Source organism: Bufo gargarizans, chromosome 2 (assembly GCF_014858855.1).
Source record: "Bufo gargarizans isolate SCDJY-AF-19 chromosome 2, ASM1485885v1, whole genome shotgun sequence".
Classification (NCBI taxonomy): domain Eukaryota; kingdom Metazoa; phylum Chordata; class Amphibia; order Anura; family Bufonidae; genus Bufo; species Bufo gargarizans.
The window spans coordinates 593,325,821-593,349,880 of NC_058081.1; the positions used below are offsets into that span (position 1 = coordinate 593,325,821).

At 43.8% G+C, this 24,060-nt stretch overlaps 1 protein-coding gene across 3 annotated transcripts in view; it reads right to left on the bottom strand.

Moving 5' to 3' along the window:
- Positions 1–24,060, bottom strand: part of PRKCZ (protein kinase C zeta) — a 260,333-nt gene that overhangs the window by 161,134 nt on the left and 75,139 nt on the right. Inside the window, exons 4-5 of one of the 3 annotated variants that reach the window (XM_044281869.1) lie at positions 16,589–16,678; positions 12,412–12,462 (exon numbers count right to left, since the gene is read on the bottom strand). In XM_044281869.1, the coding sequence (XP_044137804.1) occupies positions 12,412–12,462; positions 16,589–16,678 (141 nt within the window). Of the gene's footprint in view, positions 1–726; positions 1,008–1,907; positions 2,030–12,411; positions 12,463–16,588; positions 16,679–24,060 lie in introns of those variants that run through there. The other 2 variants (XM_044281871.1, XM_044281870.1) reach the window with 2 other exon arrangements.

Here is a 24,060-nt window from a genome sequence, read left to right on the forward strand (position 1 = left end):
ATGTTTTATTTTAAAGAAGGGTCTCAACAATCCACAAGGAAGATATTTAGGAGCGGTTCACTTGATATTCCATCATTCATACCAGACATACAAGACACAACGAGACTATACTGGAACACAGCGAAACTGGCTACCCTAATACAGATTACACAGGGAAGCTTTGAAGAGAGTAAAAACACCCTACATATATATATATAATCCACTAAAAACAGAATTAGGATTTCAGGTAATAGTATACCCCCAGAATGACCATTGGAGTAGCATATATAAGGACAATTCACATAAATGACATAAGCAGTGTGTCTGCATTCAGAAACCCATTTGTGTTTGAAACGGTGATCCCCTAATATCCAATGTACAAGATGAGTTATGTGAAAAAGTATCTGCAGATTAACGAACCAGCCAAAAGTCTTAAGATAGGAAACGCTGTGTCCAAAAGCCTAACTCAAAGCATCAGTACAACAGCGGACTCATCTAGTCATTATGTAAAGGCATTCAAGTGTCTGCTTACATGCAGCACTGCAGAACATCCAAGCAGTCTTCGATTTGGCAGCTTAGGAAGAAACCATGCATTTGTTTAAAGAAGAACCACAGAAGGTCATAGAGAGACAAAAATGGCCAAGATGTCATATCGGTATGGGAAATAAATGGCTTCCGATGCGTTACCTTACAACTGAGCAACGGTGATCTCAGTGTACCTGTCAAGAGAGGCCCTTGATAACATACCGTCAGATTTCTTGGGATACATTCCTTGCTTCAATATTCCTTATCGACAGCATCCCTTTTCCAAATCAATCCTCAGTGGAATCTTCTCCGTGTCAATCTCATCTCAATCTTTTCCCATGGCTTAGAGATAATTCAGTCACATCCACAGGCACGCAGAAGACAAGCGGTATTTTCATGTGTGGTAACAATCTACATTGCAAAGAAGAACTGAAGGCACAGCAGCTACAGAGGCGGACTGCTGACTGCTCCGCATCACACACACACACTCGCGCACTCGCACACAGCAATGCATCAGCAGACAGCATGCAAGCTTCATCTATACATTACTCATACCAAAAGGTTTAATGTTCAGCATTCACAACACATTGATTTTTCTTCTGCGATACTGAAGGACATATGAAAAGGAGAGAAAAAAAAATAAAAAAAGAAGACCCCCTACACCCCCCCCTTCTCCTTTTATTAACGATTCTGCTGTATGACTATCTCTGCACATCAAGGACAAAAGGCAGAATCGGAGCTAGGATAGAACAGGCAGACATGGCACGAGAAGGCGAGACCAGGAAAAATCAAGCGTTTAATAGTAGGCTGGTCGTACAGCTCAACCTCACGTATCCAGGCACGGGTGGCTCAAATCCCAGGAGAGGCTATGGAACAGCTGAGGCACAGACGAAAACATGGTCTGGATGCCACACGCACACATACACAACACCATGACATCCAGGCACACAAGTACAAACTTTACAAGTCTGGCCGCTGACAGGCGGAGGATTGTTCCGAATGACACAAGGAGACCATCCTACCGTTCAGCACAACCTGCTACCTCGCAGGGGAATAACACTACTGGGTATGTTGTAGGCATCTTGAGGAGCAGAATTATACATTTGTTATAAATCAACCTGCATAGAAACAACAGCAAGTGATAACGAGACATAGCAGCACCCGTTGGCTTTGACAAATCTGCAATAAGGCTCTGTGTGTGGTCTCTACGGTACCATGAAAAGATGCAGGCAGGATAGCATTAACCAGATTACCCTAGGACATTGTGGGTTAACCGTCTGCATTTCATTAGGGAGGAAACCTAAATGGAGTTTCAAGACACATCCAGCTCCAATATCATAATAATAGAAAAGACACAGAGGAAAATACAAGGAGGGCGCAACAGACAGAGAGGAAAGGATCACCTTTAAAGTGATGCATACATCCAAAAGTAACAGCTGGTGCATTGTTTGAGCATCTCCGCTGGTCCCTGTATCAAGCACCCCATAGACAAGCAGCCAGAGCTCCCCACCTATCTCCTCCCCCTCTCGCTCTCCGTATGAAGGTAAAGGACAGCCAGTGCTGAGGCGACAAAAGGCTTTTCTGTGCACCAGGAACTACAGAGAGCGAGATGCTCATAGGCAGTGGGCGGGATGTTCCGGTGCCAGCCGTATTACACTGTCTGCAGGGCCCTGACACACATACAGGGCAACACATCCCCGGGAGACTCCCATGTAGGAAAACATTATTACACTGGCTCCGAGGAACACTTTCAGCATGCGTAATTGGTACATGAAATGGAAGAAGTGACATAACTGAGGGGAGCTGCAACACTGAGATCCTTTCAGTAGCAGGCCAGTGAGAAGGAGTAACCCTGTGATTAAATAAATGCTGGGCTCTGAAGTGGGCACCGGCAGACTGCGCAGGGCATTTGTGCCAAGATGCTGGCAGAATACTCAGACAAGTACTGTCCTCCTCTCTGGTATAAAGCAAAGTCTCCTGAAACCAGAAGATTGGGGTGCAGAAGAAATCGCACCGTCTGATCTAGGTCACAACACATATTCATGGATCGTTAAATAAGCACCCCGACCTAAGCCACCTCTTTATACCACACAATTATTAAGGAAACTCGTTTATTTTCATCAACTGCACACAGTACGTCCAGTGGGCACACACCGTAGTACGGCGCAAAACAGGAAATATACTCATAGACCGGACATCCCAAAATATATTCAAGGTTCATGCACACAGCAATATAAAACTCACACAAGTCCTGTCAGTGAAAAACTGATTTTTTCCCCTCAGTTTTGCGTTACTGTTTTCTATAATTCTGTTCCCACAGAGATGTCAGTTTTCATGCATATGAATAAAAAAAATAAAAAATAAACATCTGACAACAATCAGTGGAAAATCAGACCGCCCTTCTGCGTAATTCCGTTTTGTTTTGTTTTTTCAATGACTTGAACAATGAAACACATTGCATTTTCCTACACAAACCCATTCATTCCATGGGTTCCTTCTTGTGTCAACGCAGAATATAGAACATGCTGCACTTTTTCATGCAAAATGATCTTGCACGAGACAAAAATGCCACTGTGCACAAACCCGTTGATTTTAATGGGTCAGTTTTCACTGCGGATACTGTACTCCTTTCTAACATGGACCGCACCCATGTGTGAACCTTGCTGGTGTTCATGAGCCCCCCCCCCAAAAAAATATTAAATAAAAAAAAAGCAATCCCACCTTTAGCTCTAATAAATAAAATACATTATCCTTCAAGACCTCCATCTGTGTCCTCCTCTTGCCTGCTCCTTGCGCCATCATCTCCAAGATTTCTCATATGCATCCCCCATACTGTGGAACCCACTACCCCCAGAACATCACACTCTTCCCACAAAACCCAAACGTTCAACAGTAACCTGAAAACTCCTACAACAACCACATGAGCAGCCTCAGCCTCAGCCTCACCTCCTCCTTCCCTTTATTGATTGAGTGTAAGCCCTCGTGGCCAGGGCCCAGTCTGTCACAAAGTAGTTAGCTGATAGTTCGCCACGTTACTCTTCTTGCTTTACATTATGCATGTAAACCCTTTTCATAGCTACAGTACCCTAGAATTAATGCACTTAATATGTCAGATTTCATTAAACATTCTATTAAAAAATCCTCCACCTATTAGATGGGATGCAGAATTTTTTTTGATAGAACACTAGGAATTATGAAATAGCAGTTGGATATAGTACAATTCTCACAATGTAATGTATTAAATTATCTTAAAGGCCATCTGTCAGCAGATTTGTCCCTATGACACTGGCTGACCTGTTACACGTGCGCTCGGCAGCTGAAGGCATCTGTGTTCGTCCCATCTTCATATGAAGTTTTCATAAATGCAGTTGAGCTTCTAGGAGCAATGGGGGCATCACCGTTACACCTAGAGGCTCTGCTCTCTCTGCATCCACGCCCTCTGCACTTTGATCGACAGGACCAGGCAGTGAAAACATCAGAACTAATCTGTCAAAGTGCAGAGGGCATGGAAGTTGCAGAGAGAGCAGAGCCTCTAGGTGTAAAGGCAATGCCTCCATTGCTCCTAGGGGCTCATTTGCACAGTATAGACTCTCTGTACCAGCAACTTTAGGTATCTTGTGACAACCAATAGGATGCAAACATGATGTGGCAACGTGAGGGTACTTACTTAAGCTCGTGATTTGAGAAAGCAGACCAATTGAGACGAGGAGTCAGCTCCATGAGATATCGTGTTTGAAATAATTTCTCTCTTTTTTCACATTAAGACACAAATCTACGATTTCTTCCCCCCCCCCCCCCCCTCAAGAATTTACTTCAAATCATGAAAAATGTTGCATATTCTGTCCGCAGACTGTATACGTACAAGATAATACCAGTCTAAATACTGGCAATTTGTCGCTTTGACATAAAACAGCAGCAGACTATGCCCAGACCAAGCTGCTGCCGTCCTCCTCTGCAGAGAGGCAGCTCCGTGTTTGCACAACATTGTTATTCGCTGTCATTTGCATTCAAATTATTTGCAATTTTTTTTCTAAAGGCCTTGGGAGGCTGGGGATACACAAAGAAAAAAAAATAGAAATGTATATAACATTGAAATAGGCTGAGAATGAGCTGTACCTGTTAACCAATGCACTGCTGGAAAAGAACTGTAAATAAGGGGGGGGGGAACAAAACCTACCTAGTACTTTACACCATATACTGCGCTTCAACAAAGCAGAGACAAATCATCTTTTTATCCGCACTATCCTTACAGCAGACTGTCATATCACTATATAAAGAAGCCAACATGTTATTTATGGTAAAAGGATCAAATTAAATTCATTATTAATGATGCTTTGTTCCCACAATACTGCATTAGCAGACATGTTGATGGGCCCGCTTATGAAAGAAATGTCTAAATGTCTACCATGCTGCTATTACTGTAAATTACTAGCAGATTATTCTACGCCAGGCGTACACAGTATGATGGCCTTTAAAGAGGACCTTTCACTACAATAAAAAAAATCTAAACTAAGTATACAGACATGGAGAGCGGCGCCCAGGGATCTCCCTGCACTTACTATTATCCCTGGGCGCCGCTCCGTTCTCCCGGTATAGGCTCCGGTATCTTTAGATTTTCAGCTCAACTGGGAGGAGCCTGCTCTTGTTCTCCTGGGCGTCTCCTTCTCCCAGGCTGTAGCGCTGGCCAATCGCAGCGCTGAGCTTATAGCCTGAGAGGTTTTTTTTTCTCCCAGGGTATGAGCCGAGCGCTGCGACTGGCCAGCACTCCAGCCTGGGAAAAGGAGACGCCCAGGAGAACAAGAGCAGGCTCCTCCCAGTAGAGCTGAAAATCTGAAGATACCGGAGCGGCGCCCAGGGATAACAGTAAGTGCAGGGAGATCCCTGGGCGCCGCTCTCCATGTCAGCATACTTAGTTTAGATTTTTTATTGTAGTCAAAGGTCCTCTTTAAGTACCCTTGATTTGATCCCTTGGTGCCAACCACACAGTATGATGCCCATAAATGGCTCCTCACAGTAGGAACATCCTTTAAGTGTCCCCAACACTAAGTGATGTCATCTTAATCCTCTTGCTTGTGTTGTTAACAGCATTTAGAGATGTTTTCCAGCAGCCCCATGGGCCGTAGACACAGTGGACAGGAGGGGACCACATTTGACTTCTATGGGAGAGTTTTCTAGGAATGCTGTGTGACCTGTGCAGAGGTCAGGGGGGAGTAGATAAGAGGTGATATCTATTGTGAATGGTGATTCCTGTGGTATCTATATATGTAGGTGCTGACTGTCTTTGTAATCCTTTCTGTAATCATAAGGAGATGACTGCTGAGAGGATCTGTACAGATCAAGAAGTGATGCCAATTATTAGACAAGTGGCCAGTGTGAAATCTGCAGGATTTTAAAGTGTTTGTCACCTGAAAAATGGGTATTAAGCTGGGTGACATTAGCACATCGCTAATGTCAGCTGAACATAACTATATTAGTGCCCTCTCACTGTGTACCGCCGTTATTGAGAAAAATGAACTTTTATAATATGCTAATTAGCCTCTAAGAGCAGCCCCACTGCTCCTGCTCCTAAAGGCGCCGTTTGCCCACCTCTCTTCAAGCCCTTCTTCTCTTGACAGGGCCAGGGCAGCGCTGCTCTCCTCCCGCCGGCCGTGTCTGCAGTGTAAATCTTGCGCCGTTCAGTATTTGGCGCAGGCATGGAAGGACGCTCGGTGGCTGCTGGCTTCCTCACTGCGCCTGCGCCGAATACTAAACGGCGCGAGATTTACACTGCAGACACGGCCGGCGGGAGGAGAGCAGCGCTGCCCTGGCCCTGTCAATCAAGAGAAGGGCGTGAAAAGAGGTGGGCAAACAGAGCCTCTAGGACAGTGATGGCTAACCTTGGCACTCCAGCTGTGGTGAAACTACGACTCCCAGCATGCTCTATTCATTTCTATAGAGTTCTGAGAGCATCCAAGCAAGGGGGGCATCTTGGGAGTTGTAGTTTTACCACAGTTGAAGTGCCAAGGTTAGCCATCACTGCTCTAGGAGCAGAGGGGCTGCTCCTAGAGCAGGGGTGTCAAACTCAAATTCATCGGGGGCCGCATCGGCAGTTTGGTCACCCTCAAAGGGCCGGTTGTATCTGTAGGACTATGTGTCCACTCTTTATTATCATAAATTATCGTCACTGCAGAGGTTAATTTGCATATTATAAGTCTTTATTTTAAGAGAACGGAGGCAGCAGCAGGCAGGGAGTTATAAAACACACTGTTATGTACTGCTGACATTAGCCCATCGCTAACGTCAGTCAGCTACATAACATAACGTTTTTTCTGATGATTGACAGATTCAGAAACCTGTTTTTTTTTGGCTACTTATAATCCCTATACTGCGATATATCAATACATAATGTTATTAATCATTTTGGTTCAGTAGATAATGCAAAAAAATGTACTTTTATCATATGCAAATTACCTGTCTACCAGCGAGTAGGGCGGTTACTTGCTGGTAGCAGCCGCATCCTCCTGTCATGGAGATGCCCCCTCCTCATGTTGATTGACAGGGCAGCGAACGCGCTGTCTGCATTCAAAATCTGGCGCCTGCGCCGTACCTGTCTTCAGTCGGCGCAGGCGCACTGAGAGGAGGACGCTCGCTCGGCCGCTCCATCCTCAATGCGCCTGCGCCGATGACGTCACATCTACACCCGGCGCCTGCGCCGACTGAAGACAGGTACGGCGCAGGCGCCAGATTTTCAATGCAGACAGGGCGAGCCAGAGAACATGCGCGCTCACTGCCCTGTCAATCAACATGAGGAGGGGGCGTCTATATGACAGGAGGATGCGGCTGCTACCAGCAAGTAACCGCCCTGCTCGCTGGTAGCAAGGTAATTTGCATATGATAAAAGTACGTTTTTAGGAGAATCTACAGAACCAAAATGATATATAACATTATGTATTGATAAATCGCAGTATAGGGATTATAAGTAGCCAAAAAAATAAACAAAAGACTTTAGTGGGGGGACAGAAGCCCTTTAAACACTGTTACATTACACTTCAAATGTTTTATATTTATACCTTTTTAGAAGTGATTATCTGGTGTCAGGACTGTCTTGGTCAGGTTGAAAAACCACTGCTGCACTGTCTGCAGGCAGGGCACAGTGGGCACTGGGCTGGGCACTACTTGGGCGCTGGAGCTGGACTGGAGAAGAAGAATTATTTCAATTCTCCCTCCCTGCCTCTCTCTCTGATGTCACTTCCTGTGTGGACCTGACTTCCTTATCATAGAGAAGGAGGGAGGGACTAGTCTGGGAGGCAGGGGAGGAGCAAGGAGGAGCAAGGAGGAGCAAGGACTGGAGACTGATTGAACACAGTGAGTGAGCAGCTGCGCTGCCTGGCTATGAGCTGAGCGCTGCGATTGGCCAGCACTGCAGCAAGGGACACGCCTCCTACAAAAAAAAAAAAATCAGTCCAGTACAACAGAAGGAGCTGAGACACCGGAGCATATACCGGGCGAACAGAGCGGCGCCCAGGCATACTAGTAAGTGCAGGGGGACCCCTGGGCGCCGCTCTGCCCACAGGTATAGTTAGTTTTTAGTTTGTATATTAGTGAAAGGTCCTCTTTAATACCCATTATTCAGGTGACAGAAACCCTTCAAGATTTCTTTTTTTCTTTTTTAATATAGATAATGACATTAAAAAAATAAAACTAATGCCACCAAAAATTCTTTAAGCAATAGTTAATTTTCTGAAGTCGCAGAGGTGCATTTACTATTGTGGCATAAAAAAAACAATGGCACACCATAATTTGCTACTTTTTCAGCTTCAACACTGAGTGTGTGTGTGTGTTGTGTAGTGTATGTCCGCTAAAGGAATCGGCACAGTCGCATTTACAATCACGAAATTTGGCACACGGGTACATCAGGTGTCCGGGAAGGTTTTAGACCGGGTCTTAGCTCTCTAGCACGTCGTACAGTTCCTGAGATATTCCCCAAAAAATGCAAATATGACACCATCACATGACCTACATTAGCCAATAGAAGCCTTCAGGTCTTTCTCCTCATATCTCAACTGCCATGCACACGGTCACATGACCCTTATCAGCCAATAGAAGCTCGCAGGTCCTTAGTCTCCACATACACACAGTTTTACTCCAGGTTTCCATAACAACCCAGCAATTTTTCTTGACTGCTGTAGGTCAGCTTTAAGGGGGCAGGCTGCTGTGGAGGTCACAGTTAAGGGGGCAGGCTGCTGTGGAGGTCACAGTTAAGGGGGCAGGCTGCTGTGGAGGTCACAGTTAAGGGGGCAGGCTGCTGTGGAGGTCACAGTTAAGGGGGCAGGCTGCTGTGGAGGTCACAGTTAAGGGGGCAGGCTGCTGTGGAGGTCACAGTTAAGGGGGCAGGCTGCTGTGGAGGTCACAGTTAAGGGGGCAGGCTGCTGTGGAGGTCACAGTTAAGGGGGCAGGCTGCTGTGGAGGTCACAGTTAAGGGGGCAGGCTGCTGTGGAGGTCACAGTTAAGGGGGCAGGCTGCTGTGGAGGTCACAGTTAAGGGGGCAGGCTGCTGTGGAGGTCACAGTTAAGGGGGCAGGCTGCTGTGGAGGTCACAGTTAAGGGGGCAGGCTGCTGTGGAGGTCACAGTTAAGGGGGCAGGCTGCTGTGGAGGTCACAGTTAAGGGGGCAGGCTGCTGTGGAGGTCACAGTTAAGGGGGCAGGCTGCTGTGGAGGTCACAGTTAAGGGGGCAGGCTGCTGTGGAGGTCACAGTTAAGGGGGCAGGCTGCTGTGGAGGTCACAGTTAAGGGGGCAGGCTGCTGTGGAGGTCACAGTTAAGGGGGCAGGCTGCTGTGGAGGTCACAGTTAAGGGGGCAGGCTGCTGTGGAGGTCACAGTTAAGGGGGCAGGCTGCTGTGGAGGTCACAGTTAAGGGGGCAGGCTGCTGTGGAGGTCACAGTTAAGGGGGCAGGCTGCTGTGGAGGTCACAGTTAAGGGGGCAGGCTGCTGTGGAGGTCACAGTTAAGGGGGCAGGCTGCTGTGGAGGTCACAGTTAAGGGGGCAGGCTGCTGTGGAGGTCACAGTTAAGGGGGCAGGCTGCTGTGGAGGTCACAGTTAAGGGGGCAGGCTGCTGTGGAGGTCACAGTTAAGGGGGCAGGCTGCTGTGGAGGTCACAGTTAAGGGGGCAGGCTGCTGTGGAGGTCACAGTTAAGGGGGCAGGCTGCTGTGGAGGTCACAGTTAAGGGGGCAGGCTGCTGTGGAGGTCACAGTTAAGGGGGCAGGCTGCTGTGGAGGTCACAGTTAAGGGGGCAGGCTGCTGTGGAGGTCACAGTTAAAGGGAACCTATCAACTCCCCCAAAAAAATCCGAAGCCGTCAGCAGTGTGTTTCTGATGATGCCTTTCTTCCTAAAGGCAGATGCAGCAAAAGTACTGAAAACTTTCTTATCCCCTGCCCGGCACTTCTCTAGTCATGCTTGAAGTCAAGGGGGGAGCGGCCTCCGTGTTTCAGGTCACGGTAACCACGCCCCCTTCCCTGCCCCTTCATTGTGACTGACAGCCAGCAGTTCGGCTGGCTTTGCCAAACTCTCTGCATAAGTGCCGTCAGACACAGCGAAGGGGCTGGGAAGGGGGCGCAGTTACCGTGACTTGAAAAACGGAGGCCGCTGCCCCCTTGACTTCAAGCATGTGTGGAGAAGCACGCTGGGCAGGCGATAAGAAAGTTTTCAGTACTTTTGCTGCATCTGCCTTCAGGAAGAAAGGCATCATCAGAAACACACTAATGAAATCCGAGGTAATAGACAGATAGATACATAGATAGATTTCATATTTTCCTAAACGTATTATCAATAGCTGATTGTATAGCAGTGGCTGTGGATCTATTAAGTAAGTGCAAATTGTACCTCCAGGTGCTAGTCTGTCTGAAAACTAGATGAGACACTCCACCTTCTCAGAGGAAGCTCTATTTAAGGGTCCATTCACACGTCAGTGGTGTGTTGCAGACCCGCAAATTGCGGATCCGCAACACACCCGGCCGGCACCCCCTATAGAAATGCCTATTCTTGTCCGCAGCTGCGGACAAGAATAGGACATGTTCTATCTTTTGCGGAGCTGCGGACCAGAATTTCAGGGCCGAAACCCGGAAGTTCGGGGCTGCTCTCCGCTTCACGTTCGGGCCCATAGAGAATGAATGGGTCCGCACCCGTTCCGCAAAATTGCGGAATGGGTGCTGACCCTTTTGTGGACGTGTGAATGGACCCTAACACTGGCCTGCTAATTACAAGCCATTTGGGCACACTAATGAAAACCTGGAAGGGAGATATAAAAAATTGTGGAGCAACCACAATATCAGAAGCCATAACTCATGACCTCATGGCACCCACAGCCTCAGAACCCTGATAGTTATAGTTGTGTTCACCCTGACATGGGCTTCGGGGAGATGCTGTGGAGGTCACTGCTAAGGGGGGGGCGGGATGCTGTGGAGGTCACTGCTAAGGGGGGGGAGTGCTGTGGAGTTCACAATGCAAGAGAACTGTGCTCTGTAAAGGTCACTATTAAGGGGGCAGGTTATTGTGGAAATCACTGTTAACGACACGGGGTATTGTGCAGGTCAATAATAAAGGGCTGGCTGCTGTGGAGGTCACTGCACTGTTAAAGGGGCAGCGGGGTACTGTGAGGTCACTGTTAAGGCAGCATGGTACTGTGGCAGTCACTGTTAAAGGGGCAGTCGCTGTGGAGGTCGCTGTTAAGGGGGCCAGGAATGGTGGAGGTCATAGTTAAGGGGAATGTAACCTATGGACAGTGTTAAGGGCTGGTTGCTGTAGAGGTCACTGTTAAGGGGGCGGTCCCCTGTGGAGGTCACTGTCAAGGGGTGGGGTGCTGTGGAGACCCCATTTTAAGGAGGCGGGGCACTGTGGGGGGGGGGGTCCGTGTTAAGTGTTGGGGGGCTGTGAAGTTGACTGTAAGGGAGCTGGGTACTGCACTGGTATAGGGGATACTATCCATATCTTTTAAACACCACAAATATTAAATGAAATAGATGAAATATACCCGTGCGAAGCCGGGTCTGCTAGGAGATATATATTAGTGGTTTTTCCCTAAAAACTACAACAATGTTTCCAAACAGAAAATCCACAACAAAATCAGGAACAACAAAATTAAAAAGCTTAGAAAGTGACGTCACTAGCCGCTCCAGGTGAGCAAAAGTGTTTTTTTTTGTATGGGAACGGAGCAGAGCCACCGGCCGGGGCACGCTCCCCCATACTACCCTACCCTGGAGTACAAGTACCGGCACTGAGGAGAAGACCGACACGTGCACCCAGACTACAGCGGAGTGTAACAAGGCAAACCCTACCCCTGTAATAAGCTGTATGCATGCACGTGTCTCTACAGAATGGCACCTGTACAAAAGAGGGAGAGTATATGGCGCAGGACCAGATATATAATATTGGTATTTGGCATTTAGGCAGCAGTAGCGGTACTGTTGCGGTAACCCAGCGATCGTATAGTTGCTAAATTAGGGTGTATAGCGCCAGTGACAACCAGTTTTAAAGTACCGTATATTTGTTGGAAAAATTTGAGACCTCTATTCTTTGTAGGTGGGAAAACATGCAAAGTCGCCAGTGTATCAAATACTTATTTTCCCCACTGCAAGTGACAGACCTCTGAAATCAGCGTCAGTCACTACACTATACTGCCCGTCGAGAGGCGGTATAAGAATGACATCTTTAAAATAAAAAGACGTTATTCCTTTGCATGAAGTAGAAAGCTGTGTTCGCTGCTTCTATAGATGAAATATGATGCCATGACTGCATGCAACAAATCGGGGGAGCCATGTATCTTACAGCATAATGGGTTATAGTTGAGTTCAATGGGTAAGCAGTACAAGTACTCATTTATCACAGGCAGAAGTCAATACTAGGCATTTTTTCATTCACTGAATACTACTCACTGTCTTCCCCTGGACAAGGCAAGCCTGGCTTCTCTGGTATGCTTGGAAATACTGGAAAAAAATAAAAATACAATGATATGTCAGGATTGGAGCAAGTGATAGCATTAACCAAAACAAAAATCAAAAAAATCAAAAAAATCGTGCACTCATCTTGTTAACTGACCAGTTCTAATTCACTTTAATGGAGCTATACCCAAAATATTTATTTCTTTTTATAAAATTAAAACGTATGCTTGGCTTTAACTGTTACCTCTTTACCTGCTGTCAACATTGTGCCATGCATGCTTTGAGGTGGCATCGGTGGTCAAGGATTAAAGGATTTAAAAATATTCTTAATAGCCTATATTTTTCTAATATAGCTTAATCATTGATTTAGCAGTTTTCTTTAGCAAATCTGCACCATTTAAAACCTCCAACGAATAAACGAATAAACAAATAAACACCATACAACCAATGAAAAGATAATAAATACATCTTTATTCTATACTAGTTTTAGGGTACTTTTACACTAGCGTTTTTCTTTTCCAGTGTCGAGTTCTGTCCTGGGGCTCAATACATTCTGAATGGAGAGCATTCTGTTCAGGATGCATCAGTTCAGTCCCTCTTATGTTTTTTGGACGGAGAAAATACCGCCGGCATTAATTTACATTGAAGTGTATTTGTGCCGGATCTGGCATGCGCAGACCTTTAAAAATGCAAACAATATATATATATATATAGACGGATCAGCATCCGGATCCATCTGACAAATGCCATCAGTTTGCGTCAGGATTGCCAGATCCGGCAGGCAGTTCCAGTGACTGAACTGATCAAAACGAGTCCTGGCACACAGGACCCACCAAAAGTCTCCCTCCAAACCTGTCCTATTCTTGTCCGTTATGCGTACAAGAATTGGCAGATGCGGAACGCACACGGATGCCATCCGTGTTTTGCGGATCTGCAATTTGCAGACCGCAAAACACACAACTGTCGTGTGCATGAAGCCATAGGTGGAGAAAGTAAATGTCTCCCATGTGATTGAAAATGCAGCAAAAGAGCACTGGAGCTGATCTACCATAGGTCTGGGAGCCATCAAAAGAAATGTGTAACCAAGAATTGTACTTGTGTAATTGCCAAAATGGTGCCAAGAAATCGCTAAATGAGTCACAAAACAGACCATGTTTGATAAATTATTACACTGATTACTTCATAACAATCGCCAATCCAACATAGCTTGAAATATTTATTTAGTAGATGGGTATCGCCATTTCTGATAACGACCGTACTATTCAAATATAAAAATACTTATCCCAAACAGTAAACAGCGTAACAGGAAAAAAAATAAAAAAAAAATTCTAAATAGCAATTTTTCAGCAAAAAGTCACACACATTCCAAAATGGCATCAATAAAAACTACAGATAGTCCTACAAATGAGCCCCCATACAGCTCAGTAGACAGAACTAAAAAAAAAAAAAAAAAGGTTATTGGGGTCAGAACATGGCAATGTAAAAAAAAGTTTATTATTTTTTCAGTATTAAAACACAAAAAACCTATAAATATTCCACGTAATGGAATAATCGAAATCACTGATTAGCCATTTTTGTCATTTAAGTGCCACAAAAAAAAAAACGCACATGCTCAAATAAAAAAAACGGTATCGATAAACACTACAGATCGTCTCGCAAAAAAAAAAAAAAAAAAGAGCCCTCAAACAGCTCTGTATACAAAATTAAAAAAGTAATAGGGGTCTTAAAATGGCTACACAAAGGAAAAAAATTGTTTTTTCTAAAGTTTTTATTTTTTGCAGTATTAAAAACACAAGAATGACTGACCCAGAGAATGAAGGGCATAGGTCCGTTTTGCCACATAGGGAACGCCGTAGGGACAAAATTGTGTATTTTTTTAAATCCAATTCCACCCAAAATTTAAAAAAGTATGGCTCTGAGAAGATAGGGGGGGAAAAAAAAAAAAAAAAAAAAATTAAGGGGCACAAGGGGGACCTACACAATACTAGGCAGATGTTTTTACGGTTACGGTTGAGCTAGGAACACGGTGGCACTAGTGGCATTTCTTGAAAATTGAAGGATTTTGCGCCAGTTGAGGCATAACACTACGGATAAATCTCCTCCATTGTACATATTTTATGTTGCCATACTGAAAGGAGCAAATGAGGAGATGAGACTTGTCTGCAGAACATGAACAATAGTAATTACATATGCAGCAGATGTTGAACAATGCCAATAGCAAAGAATAAATCGTCTCTCTGCAAATAAAGGATGTGTGGCAGAAAAACAGGCTCCAGGCTCGCCTGTGTAGATAATGAATTGTTGCTACGCTTTAAAATATATATCTAAATAAAAATTGAAGATCATTCCCAATGTATTCCTTGTCAAAAGGCACTAACGTGTCTGCAAAGCACATAATGTCATCTTAACAAGTATTTTTTTTTAGCACCCATGGGTCTCGCTTTTCCTTATAAATATGTATCCAATGCCAAGTGGTGATCAGGTCTCAGTTTTGAAGAATCTCTCTCCAAAAGGCATGGAATTCCACTCATCTCTTCTTTATTGTCATTTTGGCTAGGACACATCCAACCGCTTTGAAGCATTCTTAATCATGATTTATGGCTGTGGAAAGAAAGCGGTGGCCATCCTGGACATTGCTGATGCAAAGAGCCTTGAATCTGTGCATCACAAGCTGAAAAGTCCTAATGGCGAACTTAACACATGGTGGGACCGAGACCACGATGGCCAGAGGTTACGGTTTCTTTCACAGGCAAGATGAACCTGGAATTCTATAACCCTTATGAATATGGAGAACTATTTGGAAGCTCTGTTGACATTCATGTGCCAATTTGGAGACCTTCCAGAACTAAAAGGCACAAATTCAGAGGACGTTAATTAAATGGAATCTGCCCCTGGTAAACTTCATTTAGATTATGACATGTTCATTTAGATTATAACATGCTTTGTGACAAGGGTTAGGGGAGCACACAGACTTCCTGCTGTACACGGGCCCCCCTTCCTTCTACGCCAAATTCTTGACCTAATCCCTTCCTTCCAGCCTGAGGGCTAACTTTTCTGGGCCCCAGTGCAAAATCTATAACAGAGTCCTCCCAGCATGTACTTTCTATAATACCGGTGTCTACTTATGTGGCATAAGGGTCTTTGGGCCCCCTCAGGCTCCTGGGCCCGGTAGCAACTGCTTACTCTGCACCTGCTATAGCTACGCCCATGGATACAATAGATGGTGCCACATCACATATTGAAAGACTCCATGAAAGAGACCTACATGATTGAGACTGAGCTACAACAGCAAGTACAGCCATCCATGTGGCCGCTGTGCACGTGTAAACAAAGGGAGGTGGTACTACCAGAAGTCAGACACTGATAGACTATCCTCGGGACTAAACATGGCAATTATGTTTTATTAACCCATGGATACATGCTGTATACTGCCCTGTCCCTTTACTGTGTTCTACAACCATGTAGCTATAGTAATGCCCGGACTCACATGATGCATGGGGTTATCTGTCCAACACAATGCTAGTTGGCCCATGAGTGCACTATACAGGATACATCAATGGGCAATACCACTGGGCACGCAGTGAAAACAAGTAAACATTTCATACAAAATCAAAACTGGCTCATGCACAAAACCATGTTTTCAGTCCGTGTCCAATCCACGTTTTTTGCTGATCATTTCTACGGGTCCGCAAAAAGAGTCAGTACACGGATATTCTCTGTGCGCTGCCTGCGTCTGTACAGCAGGGCCACAAATGACAGTACATGTCCTATTCTTGTCCGTTTTGTATACAAGTTTTTTTTTTTTTTTTTTTAACCCCTTAATTTGCGGATCTGAGATTTGCAGACAGCAAAACGGATACGGTCTAGTGCAGTTGGCCTAAGTATGGTAAATATCTAGGATGGCTACAAGATCTTATGCCAAGGTCGTTGCAGGGTGAAGCACGTGTTGCACAAGTCATGAGTAATCAGGAATTCATGTCTTGTTAAACCTATGAGCTGGACAGGAAAAAAGTTACATCAAGGACAGTTTTTCGGTAGCGCTCCAGAATGCAGATGATTCTTTTTCAAGGACAGCAGAGGAAACTGCAACATAAAGCTGCTCCACATGGTCACATTTTCTGGACAAAAAGTGACAAACGTAGCGAGCTGTAACAAAGGTGCAATTCTTTACCGTGAATGCTGAGGCCCTCCTCTTTATATATGGAGTATAATCGGAAAGCTTCTTCCAGCTCCATTTGTGAAGAAATTGTGCAGGGGTCACCTGGTAGAAAAGAAAAATTCATTTTAATTTTAATGGTTATAATTGTTGAGCATTTCATGAATTAATCAGCTGAAATAGTACTTTCTTAGCCAGAGCAAAAATCAACAGTTATGCTTTACACTGCCGCACCATCCACCTGGCTGCAATGGTAATGAAAGAGTCCTGGAAAGCAGTGCAGGAATCTGCCCCACACCACATATGCCTGAAGTGGCTGATATTACAGTATACGTTTCAAGCTCGCTTTTCACCTGCTATACATATAAGAAAAACGGGAGGCCAAAAGTTTGTTCTGCCGACACCACTTTGCCTGGAAACCCTGCACTTGTATCAGCCAAGCACACAGTTTATGCTAAAAGGGGAAAAAGGAATAGTCTAGCTGCCCCAAGGCGGATTTGTACATCTAATGTGTCTCCCAATCATCACCGTCACTAATACCTCATGAAAAATCTGGTCTCCTAATCCTGAGAGAGATTATTCTTACTTTTATGCAAATACAGTTTCGGTGCACCATGGGCGGGGTAGCTCGGTCAGGTGACCTGGCTTCTCCTTACCATTGCTACTGGTTCTGAAATCTCAGGGACTGTCAAACAAAAGGGGGAGGCAATGGGTAGCGATGGTGAACTAAACAGAGAAGCCCACCCATATTTAAAAGAGGAGCTTTATTGATGGTTCTTAGCGGTACATATAACAACTTCACACTACACCAGCTTCTCATGGTCGATGAAACACCACATATCACTTTCCTAATAAAGCGTGATCATCAGAAAAGCTCCATTTACCATCAGGAGAAGTGTTTATAACCCGCAAGGCTGTAGCACTGAACTATGGTCACCATGGACGTAGTTCTACATAATTCTGAACACCTTCCAAGGTATCTTATTGTATTCTAGGTCTCAGTCAAAAGTAAAGATGGAAATTAAGCCCTTTAAGGTGAAGCTTGACTCCTTGCAGCATGAAGCGATGGTACCTTAACTACAATTCCCACTCCTAGTTTGTCAAAATTTGCAGCATCCAGAGGCCACAAGCCAGGTCCACTTCTCACAACTCAGGTGGACAGATCAACCAGGAATGGTTCCCACGTCTCCAGGTGCCCCACAGAACAGGTACAGTATGTGTTGCCTCTGTGGTACGTATGACCTTGGTTTCTGCAACTAAGAACCAGTCCACAGAGACCCATGTAGTCCCACGGTATGGACCTCACTACAACTCCAGAATCCATTCAAGTTACAAAATCAAGAAATTTAATTCTCAGTTCACTGATGGTCAGCTTCAGATTTACATTGCCCTTGGGGGACAGCCGGACGTAGTGGGCTCCCTTGTACTATATCTCCATAATGTGATCAGTTAACTTTAACTTTTTTTTTTTTTTTTTAAACAGCTATAGTTTTCTATAATTTTACTGAAAGACTGGAAAAAAAACTTGACTGATCATACCATTAAAAGGAAAGAGGCAGTTGTAGGTGTAAAAATTTATAAATTAATCCTTTTACAGGCACTATACTTTTTTTCACCTTCCCACATTCGATCATGTCTTTTAGGGCTCATGCACACAAATGCATTTTCTTTCTGTGTCCATTCTGTTTTTTTCGCAGACCATATGTAGAACCATTCATTTCAATAGGTCCACACAAAAAAACTGAAGATTCTCCGTGTGCATTCCATTTCTGAATGTCCGTTCGGCAAAAAAATATAACATGTCCTATTATTGTCTGCATAACGGACAAGGATAGGACTGTTCTATTAGGGGCCAGCTTTTCCGTTCCACAAAATACAGAATGCACACGGACATCAACAGAACTTTTGGTGGATCCGCGTTTTGCAGACAGCAAAATATATACGGTCGTGCGCATGCGCCCTTACAGAAGTGATGAAAGATACTTACTGACTGACCCGCTCAATAAACTATTAATGCATTAGCATTGGATACAACCAGCACAAGACTGTACTGATTAACCAGCAATGGAGTGAGACCTTGACCAGTGAATATCTAGGCGTGAACTCATAAGATTCATCAAAAGGTAACAGGCTGAAAAGGAGATTACATTGGATTTGGCAATTTGGCTGGAATTTCTCCTCTAAAGAAGACTTCAAAGGGAAGACTGCATTTATAGCACCTTTATCTTTGTTCTTGAGCCAAAATAGTAGTATACATGTTATGGACTTGTTATTCTTCAACTCCCTCAGATCGGATAATTGAATCACTTACTAAACAGCACTACACTGTATCCAAGGACGGCACAGATTTATCTGCACACTTTAGCATCTGTTTCTTTGTGGAAAATTAGCAGGGAGGGTGAAATAAAAAAATAAATAAAAAATTATCAAATGTTTGTGCTCCTTGAAAGACTTCTTAAAAACATCTGTCAGCAGATTTGTCCCTATGACACTGGCTGACCTGTTACATGTGCACTTGGCAGCTGAAGGCATCTGTGTTGGTCCCATCTTCATATGTGTCCGCATTGCTGAGAAAAATTATGTTTTAATATATGCAAATGAGCCTCTAGGAGCAATGGGGGCGTTACCATTACACCTAGAGGCTCTGCTCTCTCTGCAACTGTCACACCCTCTGAACTTTGAAAGGGACATGCAGTGTAAGCTCGATTACACCTGGCCCTGTCAATAAAGGGCTGCACCATATGCAGTATGTACCACCAATACTTTAACCCTTTTATCCCGGAAGTTTTTTCACCTTTGCCTTTTGCACTCCCCGCCTTCCCAGAGCCATAATTTTTATATTTTTCCATTCACATTGCCATTTTTGCAGGAAAAGTTGTTTTTTTTCTAATGCCACCATTTAATAGTGCATATAATGTAATAAGAAAAAAATCCAAATAGGGTGGAATTGCCACAGTTTTCGGTTTTTATTACAATGTTCACTATGTGGTAAAACTGACTTGTGATCTTTATTTTCCAGGTCAATACGAATCCAGCAATACCACATATGTATAATTTTTCTTGCATTTTAATACAAAAAAGTAAATCAAAAAGATAAAAAAAAAATCTTGAAAAAAAATCTTTTGTCGTCATTTTCTGGCCCCTATAAATTTGTAGTTATGTTTGCGGAGCTGTATGAGGGCTAATTTTTTTTGCGTAGTGATCTATACTTTTCATTGATACCTTTCTGGAGTGCAACTTTTTGATCACTATTTATCTAATTTTTCGTGGGAGGAGAAGTGACCAAAAAGTGGCGAATCATCGATTTTGACACTTTTTTGGTTTTGCCTTTTTCCATATAGGATTAATATGGGCGATTTTTTTAATTCTCATTTTGGGGTATTTGATTTGAATTGTTATTTTTTTTTTTTTTTTTTTTATAGTTAACAAGTAATCATTAGATTGCTATTCTCAGACTCCAATACAGTAGCGTATTATAATGTCTATAGAGTCTATAATGATTTTACTAGTTTCCTATGGAGCCCCGCTACAGGCATGGGCTCCATAGATAACACTGTGCAGCAGCCTCCTGTCATTCTCTCAGACAGGGGCTGCTGCACACAAGACCCGGCTCCTCCAATCGCCACATGGGGGAGCCAGAGCATTACTGGAAGAGCGCACTTCCAGTAATACACATGCTCAGATGCTGTGGTCAGGTTTGACTACGGCATCTGAGGTTAAATGTCCACGATCGGCATTACCGCCGGTCGCAGACATTAGCTGTGGGAGCCTGCTATATAAAACAGCAGGCACCCTGTTGCTATGGGGCCCACGCTGCATCTTTAAAAACCCAACATGTGACATTAAACAGTGCTTGCATTTCTTTTCCAGTTCATTCCTTTATTTCTTCAATCCAACTCCAAGTTTTGTACAAGTAGGGAATTAGGGATGAGTGAATCGACTTCGGATACTTCATCCGAAGTCAATTCGCATAAAACTTTGTTCAAATACTATATGGAGCGAGCGCTCCGTACAGTATTAGAACATATTGGCTCCGATGAGCCAAAGTTAATACTTTGCGAAGTCTAACAAGACTTCGGGTAATAACTTCATAAATTAATTTCTACTAATAAAAAACCTTGCTACCGAACACAGGTTCGGTTCCAGGTGGTATTTTGGTACCGAACCATAGTTCAGTAGCAAGGTTTTTTACAGTAGAAATTAATTTACAACATTACCCGAAGTCTCGCGAGACTTCGCAAAGCAATAACTTTGGCTCATCTGAGCCAATACATTCTAATACTGTACGGAGCGCTCACTCCGTACCGTATTCTAACAAAGTTTTATGCGAATCGACTTCAGATTAAGCATTCGAAGTTGATTTGCTGAACCCTAATTGGAATAATCAACTAATCCATGACGTTCAGAGATCCTTATTGGCTCAGTGTTTTTGCACGTGTGAACGCGTCAACATTTTATCTTCTTGTATCTCGCACAGAAATAAAGAATCCGGTTTTATGCATCTGTCTTGCATCTCAGTTGGAGTTCTTCTCACTGCGTTACGTCAATCTGCTAGTATAGGTGAAGCCACTGTGAGGTAGAGCAGGTAGGGGTGATTAACTATTTTGAACAGCCAAGTAAGTGTGCATGCTGGCAGTTGTACTTTCACAGCAGCTGATCCCTGGCCTAGATACTACAGTCACTATTGACTGTTGCATCTTGGATGTTAAAGTGGTTCTCCAGAAAAAGCGATGGTCAATTCTCTGGCTAGATAATCAATATCTGATCGGTCCAAATCCTGACACCCTACCGATCTGCTGTACGAAGAGATCACAGTGCTCCATGAACTCTTAGTCATCTTCCAAACCAATGGACAGCGCTGTGTTTGGTAAGCTGCAGCATTCAGTGGTCTGGTAAGTGATGCGGGTTCCTCAAACAGCTAAATCGGTGGGAATACCAGGAGTCAGACCCCCCCCCCCCCCCCCCCCCCGCTGAACTTATATTGATGGTCTATCCTGCGCAATATGCCCCTCTTTATGGAAAAAGGGGTTTAATCGTAACGAGCAACCAAAAGTTAAAAAAAATCTGGATAAAAAATATATATATATATATATATATATATATATATATATATATATTTTCACATCACTTGAGATATATACATTTTTAAAACCACGCTCTTTAGAACTTTTGTCAAACAAGGAAAAAACATGACAGAGCTTTCATAATTTAGGAGGGAATATTAATACGCCAAAAAACGCAACAGGAAACTGCTAAACTCGTACATTAACTATTAATGTCTCCAAGCAAGTTGAAGGCACACAAAACATTGCTTCAAAGCTACATGCCTGGGTATGAGGAATAATGTGTAAATATCACCATTCGTTTTTTTACAGACAGGGAAGTAGAGAAAACTACAAGCCGCAAACCGTAGGGAGAGTTGAGATTAAAGACTACGCAGCCTGATATATCTACTTCTTGTAAAAAATTGCATTACGAATCATATATCTTTGCACCGATGCCTTCATTTCCTTTGGGTACTTCCTTAAAAACATTTAACGCTAGGTAACTTATTGCTTCATTCAGATAAAGGTGTAAAATACTACTTTACACATAAATATTAAAAGTAAGAACTATTGGGGTCATTTATCAAACTGGTGTAAAGTAGAGCTGGCTCGGATGCGGACCCATTCACTTCAATGGGGCCGCAAAAGATGCGGACAGCACTCCATGTGCTGCCCGCATCCGTTGCACCGTTCTGTAGCCCTGCAAAAAAAAAATATAGCATGTCCTATTCTTGTCAGTTTTGCGGACAAGAATAGGCATGTCTACAATGGGCCGCCTTTCTGTAAATTGCGGAAGGCACACTGGAGGCTTCCGCTTTTTGCGGATCCGCAGTTTGCGGACCGCAAAAAACGGCACAGTCGTGTGCATGTAGTCTAAGCCAGTTATACTTTACACCAGTTTGATAAATAACCCCATAAATACAAAAAAATAAAATAAAAGTGCAATCTGGAGACCCCAAGGTACAAGTGAAATAAAGATTATTAACTTTTTTTTTGGGGGGGGGGGGCTTTTTACAGTGTTCATTTTTTGGCATCAATAACATGCTAAGGCTTTCACACCTGCGTTAGGTGCGGATCCGTCTGGTATTTGCACAGACGGATCCGCACCGATAATGCAAACGATTGTATCCATTCAGAACGGATCTGTTTGCATTATGAAGAACTAAGTCAAAACGGATCTGTCCTGACTTACATTGAAAGTCAGTTTTCAACTGCACCATATTGTGTCAGTGAAAACGGATCCGCTCCCATTGACTTACATTGTAAGTCAGGACGGAGCCGTTTGGTGTCCGCATCCAGAGCAGAATGGAGGTGGAACGGAGCTAAACTGATGCATTCTTAACGGATCCTTATCCATTCAGAATCCATTTGGGCTAAACTGATCAGTTTTGAACCGTTTGTGAGATTCCTGAAACAGATCTCACAAACGGAATTCAAAACGCCAGTGTGAAAGTAGCCCAATTTTACTCTCTGGGTCACTACAATTACAGCAATACTAAATATATATCGGTTTGTTTTTTTATGTTTTACCACTTTTGCCCAATAAAAACACTTTAAAAAATAAAAAGGAAAATGTTTTTGCATCGCTGCATCCCAATCCCAAAAACTTTTTTACTTTTCTTTCTATGGAGCTGTGTGAGGGCTTGATTTTTGTGGGACAATTTGTAGGTTTTATTAGTATCATTTTGGGGTACATAGCACTTTTTGATAGCTTTTTATTACTTTTTTTGTGGTGAAGAGGCAACTTTCGCTTTTTTTTTTTTTTTTTTTAACGGCATAATTTTCATGGCAAGATATTTGGGTAGTGCGGGTGGTTACGGACACAGCAATGCTAAAAATGTGAAGGGGGTTTTATTGTTACAGTTTTTCCATTGAAGAAGGTATAGTTTTCAACTTGGAGGATTTTTATTTAAGATTATTTATTTTTTTAAACCACAAGGGGATTTTAATAGACAATCTTTTGACCACTTCTTCTATAATTCTCGGGTACTGCTTATGTAGTACAAGAGAATTATACCGTTAGTGCTATACTGAGTCACCAGCAGGCTGTGCCAGAGAGGCGCTGCCTTCTAGGAAACACTGGAGGCAGACCTGGTGACTTCATTTGCTCCCAGGCTACTGTGCAGAGACATCAGCATCACACAAATGACAGAGACAGAGTCCGCTACCTCTGTATTCTGGTTAGATGCCATGGTTGTTATTGACTGTGGCATCTAAACTTCCAGAATCAGCACTTTGCTGATTCAGAACATTAGAGCAGAAGCCCAGGCTAAGGCCCCTTAGTGACTGCTGTAAAATGGCATATGGCTGGTCACTAAGGGGGAGGGACTACTTGTAATGTTAAAATGTGCCTGTGTCAATGGCCCCACCCACACCCTGCACCCTTTTTAAAAACATGGCAAGGATGGCGTAAAAACGGCAGTAAAATCTCACCTGTAAAAT